The 12,901-nt window shown below is 40.1% G+C and overlaps 1 protein-coding gene across 1 annotated transcript in view; it reads left to right on the top strand.

The window, feature by feature from the left end:
• The window catches only part of MYH9 (myosin heavy chain 9), a 70,345-nt gene that overhangs the window by 26,666 nt on the left and 30,778 nt on the right, over window positions 1-12,901 (top strand). Inside the window, exons 4-9 of the mRNA XM_063395796.1 lie at window positions 4,479-4,506; window positions 5,249-5,342; window positions 10,292-10,384; window positions 11,080-11,143; window positions 11,687-11,785; window positions 12,642-12,785. Coding sequence (XP_063251866.1) covers window positions 4,479-4,506; window positions 5,249-5,342; window positions 10,292-10,384; window positions 11,080-11,143; window positions 11,687-11,785; window positions 12,642-12,785 — 522 coding nt within the window. The remainder of the gene's footprint in view (window positions 1-4,478; window positions 4,507-5,248; window positions 5,343-10,291; window positions 10,385-11,079; window positions 11,144-11,686; window positions 11,786-12,641; window positions 12,786-12,901) is intronic.

The following is a 12,901-nucleotide window of genomic DNA, read 5'->3' as shown; positions in this document are numbered from 1 at the left end:
GGAGGTGGGTGGTACCGTGAGCTATGGTTAAGCTTTTAGCCTTAATGAGTCAGCTATAGGCAGGGGACTGCAAGCCAAGCCTTTGCCTTTCAGCTCCACTTCCTCTTAGCTGCAGAGGTGATGTCACCATTGTGTGAATGCTATATTACTTCTCCTTTTATGGAGATGAACAGGCTTGAAACGAGAGTCACTCATGCAGAGGAAGTGGGTGATAAAGGCCTGGTAGGATGTTCTGTAACTGAGACGTGGAGCTGAAATTGCACATTCTCTTCTAGCCTCCTAGCCTTTTTCTTCCATCCCAAAACAGTTAAAAAGAAAATTCAGGACTTTGGAGCTGTATTAATTTATCAATTATGCCAATATATTTGACCACAGCAGTTCAGCGTTCATTCACACTTGCTGTTTTGCAGTAGTATATCTGGTTGAGTACTTTCTATGTACAAAGATGTCTCTTTTGTGAAAACAAATTTTGGTTTAATTAAGTTTTTAATGTATGCTGAAACAGTCAGCAGTCTGAAATGCAGTCTTTTATTCTTGGACTAAAGAATAAGTCTTGGACTAAAGAATATTACATATTATGGGGTTTTTTTACATAGTAAAATTAATCTACTGATCTTATTATACCATACTGCTGTATAGTTTAAATTTGAAGGATATTTTACTTCCTGAATTTCTGGATGTCTGCGGCTGCTGCGTCTTGTGATCACTTGAATACTATGGTGATGAGAGCTGAAGAAGAGCCTAGATAAAAAGCTTTCCTTGTCAGCTGGTTTGAAATACAGAACTGTTGCTATAATTAACTAATGAGTTGTTATTCTGGATTTTTTTTAATAAGTGACTCTGTTTAGGATTGAAAAGCAGGTGCAGATTTCTTTTAATCAGGCGTTTCTTGATTGTGTTATTATAAGCAACTGAGTTTATGGTACCCAGCACATTCTCTTTTGCTGAGTAGGTTGCTTGCACAACTGACAATGAAGTAAAGGCAAGTGCTGACTGAAGTGGTATAGTATGCCCATGTTGGATTTTTTGGAAAAAAAGAAGGGGTGTGGAGGTGGCCTCTTGCCTGGACAACCAAATTCTGATTCGTGATGGCACAGTATCATATGGAGAATGAATATCGTCATTTGGAACTGTTCTTAATTTGAAGAGTATCTAATAGTTATGCTCTGTATGTGTTAGCTCTTTGCCCCTTTGGTGGGGTTGTTTCCTGTTGCTCAACACATTATTTGAGTTGTCTGTCTATACACAATTAGAAGAATTCCAGCTATCCCAATGACTGCTACTTTGCAGTCCTGGGAAAGAATTTCCCCCGGATTGCAAACAGGAATGTTGCCTTTTATGGCAGTGTCTGCGCACTCCTGGAGACTTGCCTGCACTCGCAGGTACGTTCCTGCTGACTTAAAGCAGAGGTGACTAAGGCAGCTGTAGTGGGCCACCAGGAAAGTATGTTGAGGGAGGAAAGCTTTATGCCAAGAGGATTTTGAACACTGTCTGTGACTCTTCCTGCCTGACCACCCTTCAACTCCTTGCTCTGTGTTAAGGTGGAGGAAAATTCTGTACTTGCCCCTTTGGGATTCCTTAGGGTCAATCCAGGGTGCTGTGGGCTACCTTGCCTTACTGGAACCAGGCTGGAAAGAACTTCTCAATTGAGTATAAGAAAACTTGGCATGACCGAGTAGTGTTCAGTGCCAAAGAGCTGCTTGGTATTATTATCTGATGTTGATCATCTCTTTTTCTGTTGGGCAGTCAGTTTATCTGTCTGCTTACTGGTATTCTTTTGCTGGATCGTCTCTAAGATGGAAATGGGAAGGCAGGTGCTATTCAGGTGCCTGGGGCTCCACTGCCTGTTTGAGAAGCCCCAGCTCATAATTCTGAGATCAGAGCTGGTTACCACCAATAAGGAGCACCTTATTTAGAGTTATCGTTTTAATTTTTTTTTCTTTCTCTCAAATCTACTTCTTAGAGGAGACTCTGTAGTATGCTGAATGCAAGCATAACCTTTTCTGGACAAGTGAACTGTTTGTTTTTATTCAAGCTTTTGAAAGTCAGATGTTATTCAGAGGCACAGTCTTGTCCTTTCACATAGCTGCTTTGTGGTGCAGAATTGTACTCAGGTGTTGTACTACTGAAGAATACATTTCCTTAGGCAATCCATAAATGAGTCATTAGTTATTCCCCTGATCCACCCTCAAAGTGCCCAGTCATGCAGAGGGCTGGCATGCGCCTGTTGAGCCCTTGACCCACTGGGAACCTTAAATGTGTGAGGCCTTTGGAGCTGGCTAATTTCGGCTCTTGGCCTGGCCGTCAGCAAAAGGAGTGTATATCTCAAAGGCAGTCAATAAATTCAGCATTTGAAAAAATGAATATTTAATTTATGTAAAGTTGCAGTATCTGCTTTTGAAGGCTTAAGAATTTGGCAGGCCAAAACTGTTGCAGTGGTGATTTTCTTTTACTTGCTTTCTTCCAGGCTTGGGGCTGATCAGCTCTTTCTGAGAACAGTATTAGCAGGGTCATGACAGGTAATATTCTGAGTTTTAACAGGAAAAAAGCAGATTATTTTCCTCTCCTTTTTTGTGCTCCTCTGCATACAGTCAGTTTCCATTAAAGACCCTTAAGAGCAGGAGTTACATATATATATAGCATGTGAATCTAATGCTTCCGTTATTGGCTTTGGAATATTTTAAGATGGAATCTCAAACCTGATAGCTTTGCCGGCTTTCTTTATTCCACAAAAATTTGTGCAAAGGCTAGATATACTACTCTCTTTTTAAACTGGGTGTACAGGAGATTTTTCTCGATGAATGTGGCATTCATGATGTTAATACTGAAATGCTAAATGCAGTTGCAGCAGCAGTGTTTAAGAGCATGAAAAGAGGTTTCATGTACTTGAAATCTATCAGACTAGAAAGCAATCACTAATTACAGCTCAATCTCTTTATCTTGCACAAAACAACTTGAATGGTGACTTAATTATATCATCCTTAGATGATACTGTCTGGTGGGAAGAATACTGAGTGTGGTTGGTTTCTCTAAGCTAGGGGAAAAGGAATATAAAGAATCAGTAGCTAAAATGTGGAGACAGTCACACAAACTGTTGGATGTCACTGAAAAATTTTATTGGAGAGAGCCAGTGAATTGCATGCTCTCAGGGATGTTTGAGGCTTGCTTTCTCTCTCTTTGGAGAGTAGATGTTAGTCCAATGCAATGAGTGGAAAAAGGAAAGTGGCGATGTCTGAATGAAATCTAACTGCTGCTGTCTTACTGAGCTTCTCAGACAGATTAATATGAGACTCCTCTGGTCTTGATTTAAAAATAAACCAACACTTAACATGAAACCAAAAAAAACCCCAGCCTAATGAGGATTTTGAGTTTGGTGGCAGAGTGTGTTCTGAGTGCCCCAGTGGCTCTTCTGGGCTGTCAGTCAGTGACTTGCTGTGCCCAGCTGTTCCGTGTTTCACTGTCCCTGTGATGACTACAAGCTACTGAGGCTGTTGTGGTGTAGGCACAGCCGCTCTTCCTAGTGCTCCCAGCTCATTCCTGGTGGTGTGAAGGAATGGGACGGAACCTGGGTTGGGGGTAGGTGGGCACAGGGTGGAGGGCAGGGATGAAAGTGAAACAGGGCAAAATTGGTGGAGCATGTACAGGAGCTTTGGAATGAAGGCATGGTGGAAGGACTGTGCATAATGAAGTAGAGTCATTGGTGAATGCTGACAGGAGGCTAAAGATGGGGGAGAAGACAGGGGTGAATGGGCTGGATGAATTAAGTTCAATAACTGGAAAGATATCCACAGCTGGGAATTGAACACAGGCATTAGTATGTCTGTTGGTATGTCAACGTGGAAAAGAAAAGGTTTCTACTGTTACGAGCTGTTGTGTTAATACAATAGGAGATGGTGCCACAAGCAATCAGCTGTATAGGATGTAGGCTACTGCTCAGTGTTTTAGTTTTTGTGTCCAGTCTATACAAAATTAGTAACAAATATTTTGTCACTGAACTTCCAGTGTTTGTTTTGGTCCGAAAGCCTCTGTTTCATGCGAATCTTGGGCACTTTGGGATTTGTAACAGTTGCTGTCCTGCTTTCCCCATACCTCTTCCGTTTTCACTGCTCTGCTGATAACCTCTCTAAATCAGTATGGGCCCACTGTAACAGGGGCTGAAGAACAAGTAGATGCATATCACACTGTAGCTGTGTGGTAAAGACACATTCAGTAGGAGACTTCTGTAGTGTTTGTAGAAAAATTGTAATGCAAATTATATTCTTTCTGGATGAAGTAAACTAAATTGCTGTGGTGGCATTATATACTTTGGCATATGGTAGGAGGCGGGTGTCTTGCAAGAGGAGGGGTTACTTAGCTGTGTTTCTGAAGATACTTGTCAGTGTTTACTAGTTTCTGGTGTCTTTGGAGTTGATTTCATTCCATCGGAGAAATTTACTTCTAGAGTTCTAGTCTGACTAGTCTTTTAAATTTTTTTCCAGATCGAGAGGATCAGTCCATCCTTTGCACGTGAGTATTTCCAATTGTCAGTTTGTCTGCATGTCAAAATTTGTGTTTTCACATTCTTGGTGGAAGAACTCTCATAATTTTACGTCCTGGTAGTGGAATTACAGAATCAGGTAATAATGGAGAGTCAAGTAAAGTCCCACTACAGTTCCTCCAGTATATAATACCTTCTGCAAAATAATTTTTGTAATAAATGGAGGAAGGGTGGCTTTGAAATGGCCTCTATACTCAAACTACTAAAGAAATACAGCTTTGTCAGTGGAAAAGGCTTGGAGTGATCTTTCAGATTTGATGCGGCTGTTATGTTTAAGTACGTGCATACTGATGAGGCTGATAGAGTAACAGATACTCTTGATGCAGCAGTTTGTCTTCTAGACACAGTAAAATTGATTTGCCTTCAGCCTTGTTTAAGGAATTGGCACGTTTCTTCTTGCAGTCAGGAGGGTTCCATTTGAAAGATTTACTTCATTACCTTTCACCCTAACTTCTGCAGCAGCCTCTAAGCTATTCCTCAGCCACTCGACAGTCTTTGTATCCAAGTGACTAGAAAGCATAGTTCTTTATTGCCTTCCATACTGCAGTGTAGCTGCAGCTCAGCTTTTTTTCCCTTGGTTTTAAGGGAGGTGCTGCAATGGCCAGAATACAGTTAAGGCTGTTGGTAGCCCTTTTGGGCTACCCTTTGGGGAAATATGATAATATTCCTTTACATCTTGTTTGTGGATAACATGCAGAATTTTCTTTATAGAGGTGAATCAGGAGCTGGTAAAACAGAGAACACCAAGAAGGTCATTCAGTATCTGGCTCATGTTGCTTCCTCGCACAAGTCCAAAAAAGACCAGGTAAGAACTAAGTTTAATGATGCTTTATTGCTCTGCTGAATTTGGACACTAAATATATACTGGCTGATGTTGGTAAAAGACATTTTGCGCAGTAGAAGCATAGATGTTAACATCTGTCAGGGGATTGAGGAGGTCAGTGAACTATGAAACAATAAGTCTGTCCAAAATTGCAAGTCAGGGAACACTGTTCAAAGTCATAACTCCTTTGAATTCAGTGGATCTAGAGTGAGCATAAACTCATCCACAACCCTTTGGATTCATGAGCAAGTGATGGGCAAGAGCTGCTATAAATGCATCATGTGGATGTATTGCTTATAACCAGTCTAGGCAGTTGAAAACTGATCCTTCCGTGGAGGAGTTGTCTCTGTTCTTCTGTACCCTTGTAGATTAGGTCTGGCCATTACATGTACTGTCCCAAACCGGAGAATACAATGATAGGCTAATGGACGTCAGCTGAAAACTTAGAAATGGTAGAAAAACATTAAAAGGGGGGGAGAAACAGCCAAGTGTTAGGAACACGTGAGAGGAGGGTGGTGATTATGGTGGGAGGACTTTAAAGATGTCTCACTTATATTTTTTTCCCCCTCCCTCTCCCCCGATGGACTATTGCCGAATTCTTCAGTTGTATCCTCGTAGGTGAGCTGCACGTTTACTGCACGTTCTGCACCAGGAATGCGTTTTCTGTCCCATTGTGTGATTTTTTTGAGCAGCTTTTCACTCCACACCAATATCACTTTCTGCAGCTAAAGCAAATCCATAAACAGTTCACAATTTTTATTTTTTTTTGTGTGGTGCACAGTAATCTTTTTGTAAGGATGTTCAGTTGGAGACTGTAGTGATATCAAGAATACTTGTATTCTGTCCTCAATACTAGTTTGCCTTTAAGATTTTTCTTGCAGGGTTTTCCCGGATACATACCATTTTAGAAGTATTCCTCCAGGACAATAGGACTGGACAAGCCTTTCCTAGAATCTTAAACATAGAGTGTGTGTGGTGTTCCTAGTAAGATTAATGTACTTAAGTGTTTAGCCAGGGTGTTTTAGGACTGTGGTCTTGTTTTCCAGATCTAAACACGTTGGAAATGTTCATTAATGAAAACCAAGCGCCAGGTGTGTCCACTGCATCTCTACAGAAGAGTTTTCCTATAGTAGCTTAATGTGTAGGCATGTCTAATGCATGTGGAGTAAATAAATAAGAAGACATTTTTGCATGCAGGCACACTGCGTGTGTGCGTGCACATAGTAGTAACGAACTTCTGGAATTCTACCAAAAAAAACCCAAAAACCCCCAACGTTCTATGTGCCAAAATTTCAGACATATGAAGGCTTTTTCCATGGTCTGTCAGTAGTTATATTTAGAAACATTCTCCTTTCTTCTTTTTTTAAGTGTGGAAAATAGAATCATGAGGTTGAGTTAAGTATTCTTCCACTGCTTGTCCGTGAGTAAAATTTGAACTGCCAAAGCAGGACAGGCAGTCTGCTTAGGAGAATACAACAGTCCTAAGTTGGACTGGTGGGTGATTTGCCCAAGTTTGATATTTAGGTTTTTTTCCCTAAGTTTTGATTTTTTCAGAAATGCCCATGTTTTGTGGCTAAACTGACCTTACCAGAGGGGATTTAGAGCTTAAGCCTTTGTTAGTTAGCAATGAGTGTTCTCTGCAGCACTTATTTATGGAACAAATTTAGAGTCAGAATATAAGAGTTTATGAGGATGAATGTGTTTAATTTTTTGAGAATCTCAGGTATACTGGTCATGGAAGATTTTTGTCTTTAGGCACAGAACTTAATGAAGGATATTATAGAAAGTAGTGGTACTTTCTTTGCTGTGAACTTTTGGATGTAAACCAGTGTTTTTCCAAGTATCAGGGCAAAATCAGTTTTATAAAACAAATTCTTTAGCTCAGTGGTTCTGGAAGTAGTGGTGCATTCCACCATTCCCAGAGCATTAGTGTATATTCAGCTAAATGAGCTTCTAGCTGCATGGTGTGACTTCTAAGCACACTAAGGCTCCTTTTGGGGGATGTATTGAATCTAATTATAGAAACTTTTTTAAAAATTTGTTGAAACTTCTATTTATGGAAGTTGGAATCAATGTTTTCCCATGTTTAATCTCAGCTTCTCTACTGTCTTGTTAAATCATGTAATGATTTTTCAAGATGTGTTTGCAGCTAATGGGAAATTTGTGGGTAATAGTAGCTAATATTTTAATATTTGTAACAAAACTTCAGTTAGGGATGATCTTTCTCCTTCCCCCAACCAGCCACTGGTGCTGGGATTTAGTTTTTTGATAATCTCTCACATGACTGCAGAGAAGAATACAAAAGCAAATCCCTGAAGTGTAAAAAACAAAACAACAAACTCCAACAAATCAAACAAACAACTCAAACACCATTCCCCATATTTTTTTTTTTTTAATTCCATGCTGTTGAAGGTAGATGTGATTTCTGGATGCCTTTCTTCATACTTTCTGAAGAATAAATAGCTGGAAAAACTTCTATCCTGCCTAGAAAACATTTCAGAAAGTGTATGAGATGCAAAAAATTCAGAGTGCAGGGTAGATATCAAGGATTTTAGTTGCTTTAAATTGGCATTGTAATTTCACAGCAGTAGAAAGAGAGCATACTGAAGTGTGTTGGAAACTGTCAACCACAGGCTGACAGACCCAGTGGCTTTTTCTGGTTCTGTTTTCATGAGGAATAATGCACATACTTCAAATGCATGCCAAGTGTTAAGCAAATTTGTTTCTGGTCAAGGAATGGCAATTACAAGTGCCAGGAAATTGTCAGCGTCTTAATGATAGGAACCTTAGAATTTTTAGAAAGCTTGTGATGGACAGCTCTGTCTTGTAATGGTTTTGCTTTGCAAAATTGCCCATTGTATAAAAATAATGAAGTATCTTCCATCAGTGAAAGGTGACCATCAAAATTTAAGGTAAAAAATCCTCAACAAACTCCACCCAAAAACTTATAAAAAATTTTAAACATAATGGAATTGCCTTTTAAACAAAGATAGCATGCAGTGAGGAATGGGTACAGTAATTGCAGACACTTAGTCTTGCATGCTGTTACTGTGGCATGCTGAGAACTTGGATTTTCTCACTGTGTCATAGTGCTGAGGCAAATCAGGAGACCTCAGTGATTTGACCAACTCCTCAGCATTTTCCTTTCCCTAGAGCTTCATATTGTGGTGAGGCTGAGCTGGTATTCTGTATGCACATTGCTACCTTGGTATTTCAAGACACCTAATCACCTCTAAACTACAATTTACCATCATCTACTTGAAACTAATGACACTTTTTCCTGAGGTATTAAGTAACAGTAGGGTCTATTATATGTGGATTTGCATAAACTTCCGGTCTTTATGTAGCTAAGTATGGCCTCAGTTTTCATTTTAGCCCAATAATTAAAATTGATTTGATGTCAAAGCCTGATTTCTCTTCCCTCCTTGTTCCATAGTTGGGTTTAAGTGCTGTGTTGCTGTCATCTCTCACTTGAATAGTAACAAACTGCAGTTAGAAACACAGGCCTAAGACTTCACTGAAGGATGGGGGAGAGGATTGGTGTGAGGGAGCATTCATTCCAGTGTCAGTACATATGGCAGAACACAAGGGGAAATGTGACTACCACACAGTTTCAAGGTCTGAAACCTAGTTTCAAAGTATTTTTTCCTTGCCAATACCAGATATTGGGTCTGTTGTGAGACAGATGATGTCTCAGCTCAGGTCCCATACCAGGGCTAAGCTCCTTGCTAGATATATGTAACAGTGAATGAGAGTGTTTGCAGCGGCTACCCCTTCTGTGTATGTGCAGTTCCACCAGGGCTGGGGGTCTTGTTTGGCCTTGCACTTTGCAAGTGTGAAGTGATTGTGGAAGCAAAAAATAAAGACTTGTAGTTCATTGTACAGTTTCTCATGTATCTTTCTCTTTTTTTTATTCCCTGTATTTTTAGAGACACTGTATAAGAGCTAATCTGTCTTTGAGAACAAATGGGAACAATTTTCCTTTAGAAGTAACTTTAAATAGTTTCCCCATAATCCCAGTTCTCACAAATCAAACTTCATTTCCATCTGTTATGCACTGGCAGTCTTGAGTACTTACTGATAACTGCTAAAAAGAGAAACATTAATCTAAACTGTAATTTTGTGTCTCCAGAAGCTTTTTATTTGATCTTGAAATATAGAGAACTCCATGCTTTTAGCGCAGAGGACAAGCAGGGATAGGGATACATGTAGAGCCTGCAGGGAAAGGTGTTTCTGCTACAATGATCTAGTACTGGGCAGAGATAAAAGTACTGAATTTCTTTTTCTACAGTTCAAGCATTTTGTGTTCCTTGAGGGGAGGAGTGTGTAAATATGGCAGCAGAATGCAAGCAATCATGCAGTTTGTGGGATACCACTAATTCTCTTTTTTGTGTGTTTCTCCTTACAAAGAGAAACTTGTTTGTACTTTGTATGAGGTAGACTCTTAGAAAAGTGCAGACTTTTTGTGCTTGGTTTTTGTAAAACATTAGACCTTTTCAGACTAACTTCTTAACCTACTAGTAGCAGTGTTCAGATCTATCTTTAAGTAGCAAGACAGGATTTACCTCACTCTTCCAGCCTCTATGGCAGTACACTTCTGGGATGAGGGCCTGGTTTTGGATGGTGGTGTGGTTTTTACTTTGTCCCTGGGAAGTCTGCAGGATGTAACAGCCAAGTGACTTTGAAGGGCTTCTTGGTAACAAAAAGACATAATGGGAGGAAGAGAATGAGGCTTGTTTATGAATGTTTCCATTTAACCCAGATAACTAATGAGTCTCCTTTGAAGGTTTAAGGGATCATCTCCTAAGGTTTAATATGGCTTCTCTGCAGCAGATGCCAAACTAGTGTGAATTGAAACTGCAGTGCTGGTTTGACCCAAGGTTAATGCAGTGAACCGCTACCTACTTTATTAATTTTGGATTTCTCTCTAGGGAGAACTGGAGAGACAGTTACTCCAGGCTAATCCCATCCTGGAGGCCTTTGGAAATGCCAAGACAGTAAAGAATGACAACTCCTCAAGATTTGTGAGTATTATTTTGTTATGATTGTATTCGAAAAGTGCATCAAAAGTGTATTTTACACTTTCCAGAGTGGTCTGCTTTTGGGTGAATAGCTGTCAGGGATAGAGTAACTGAGTGACTTCCTTTAAATTAATCTGGGAAATTAATTTCATTCAGTGAATTATCCAGAGCAGATCTTTTAGGTCTCTAGAATGAAGAAACCAGACCCTGTGCCAGGATCATCTGTGCTGATTTCTATTGTAATCATTACAGTCAGTTTTATCCTAGAGAGCAAATACTCGTCCTTATTTTCCTTGCTCTGGAGAGCAATGGACAACATCTGAGAGGCAGATGGGGGGAAGCTGGAGTGAAATGAAATGGTTGAAGCTAACACTGAAAGAGGTGGAACTGTCAAGGTAGTGTAATGTGAAATTGAAGGGACCCTGGTTGTGGAAAATCTAGGCTGAAACATAGTGTGAGTTGTAGACTGTCACAATGACAGAAGTGTCTATAAGTGCTTGGTGTCTTTTTTTGTTCAATTGCTCTTGTGATCAGCAGGCATTGCCTATTGGCTGACCTTATGCTTTGCCTAAAACCTGCCTGAACTGTTTGGAGTTTCCTTTCCTGAATTAAAAAGAGAAGGTTTACCTCTGTTGTTTACTGTTGTGTCTTTATAAACACAAAGAATACTAATTTTAATGCTATTGTCTTCCTCTTAGGGCAAATTTATCAGAATCAACTTTGATGTCAACGGCTACATTGTTGGAGCCAATATCGAGACCTGTATCCTTCCTGTAACTTCTTGAAAGGTTCAAGGCTCTAGAGGTGTCAGGAATGCTACCTAGCAGTTTCTTCACAACTGACTTAGGTTGAGAAAGCAATTGGAAGCACTCTAACTTTCTGCTATCAAGATCACTGTTGTAGTCTCCTGTTTCCTCAATAGTACTTTGGGACCTTTGTGATCATGGTGCAGATCTTTTCTGAATGAATGAACGAATTCTAATCTAAAGAGATGAAATGCAGGCATAAACTGCGGCAGTATGAATGGATGTGGAATTTCGTAAGTCATTCTTGCTTCTGTCCAAGGCAAGTGGGGATTGATGTCTACTATTTTTTTTGCTTCTTACCAGTTAAGTCTCTTACCATAGTCATCATTCCGAAGCTGGCAGAACTGAGACCAGGAGCTCAATGCATTGTTGTCTGATAATGATTGCTAAGTCAATAGCCCTGTCAATTGGTATGAGGAGAACATCAGGTAGTTTTTTCCTTCTGCCACAGAATAGGAAGGGATTTGTATGTCCTGTCATGTGCCTTGACTCTCTGAAGATCTGCTGGAGAAGTCACGTGCAATTCGCCAGGCCAAAGAGGAGAGAACCTTTCACATCTTTTACTACCTGCTCTCTGGGGCAGGGGAGCATTTGAAGAGTAAGTATGATTGTGTTGTGAAGAGGCAGTCCCATAACTACAACAACAGAGGGTTCAGAACACTTGTAGACAAGTTCCTTCACAGTTCCTTCTTATCTGTCTTTTGGATCATCTCTCCTCTACTTCTTTCGTGCACTCATACATCCATCTGCCCTCCCCCTGCACTTCTCAGTTCCTGAAAACTTGCTTCTCTGGTTCCTTCCTGCACTTGTCTCCCTGCCAGCAATGACTCTACGCCCTTCCTTATATAAATCACTGTCCCATGTTTAGTCTAGTCGTGCATGATGTAAACCATTCTGGTGCAGGAATGGTCCTGCTGTGATGCACTGGGCATGTAACTGAGTGGAGCAAAACTGCAAGCCTCTAAGTAGCTCTAGCAGTCTGGAATCCCAGCACACCTTGTTTTAATACCTCAGCCTGGTAATCTGGGTCTGTGTTGTGCAAGAGCTGCAAATGGATCTGCAGGAATGACACAAGGAGAGGATTTTCTCATAGCTGCTACTGTTTCAAGAGTTAATATATTACCTTTTATCTGACTTGAAACAAATGAGGTATCTGAAATTAAGGGCAAATTTACTTCCAAGTTAATTCCCACTTTTTACAGATTTAAGACCTAATGATGAATGACACTGCTTTGGTGAAGTAGTCCAGAGGAATGAATAGGAAGAAATAACACAGAAAAACTGTGTTTATATAACATACATTAAATGTTCAGCCTGAAGTAGAACTGGGCTTAATCCTAGATTCATCCAGGAGCTGGTAGTGTATGCTAGTAAGAAATTTGATATTGGTGGTAGCTTGTTGTCTGTTAAAAAGAAAAATTCTCTAGCAACTTCTTTCTCATTTCTTTCCTAAGACGATCTGCTGCTGGAGCCTTACAACAAATACCGCTTCCTTTCCAATGGGCATGTTACAATCCCTGGTCAGCAAGACAAAGACATGTTTCAGGAGACCATGGAGGCAATGAAGATCATGGGCATCCCAGATGAAGAGCAGATAGGTATGAATATGCAAGGAATAAAAGAAGGAATAGGCCATGTCTCAATTTTTTTTTGTTCTGATGTTCTTTTTTTTTACTGTTGTTTTAGTTTGATATGTTAGCTTTTTGTTTAGGGA

The sequence above is a fragment of the Prinia subflava genome, chromosome 4, assembly GCF_021018805.1.
Source record: "Prinia subflava isolate CZ2003 ecotype Zambia chromosome 4, Cam_Psub_1.2, whole genome shotgun sequence".
In the NCBI taxonomy this organism is placed as follows: Eukaryota; Metazoa; Chordata; class Aves; order Passeriformes; family Cisticolidae; genus Prinia; species Prinia subflava.
This window is presented reverse-complemented; position numbering and strand designations above follow the sequence as displayed.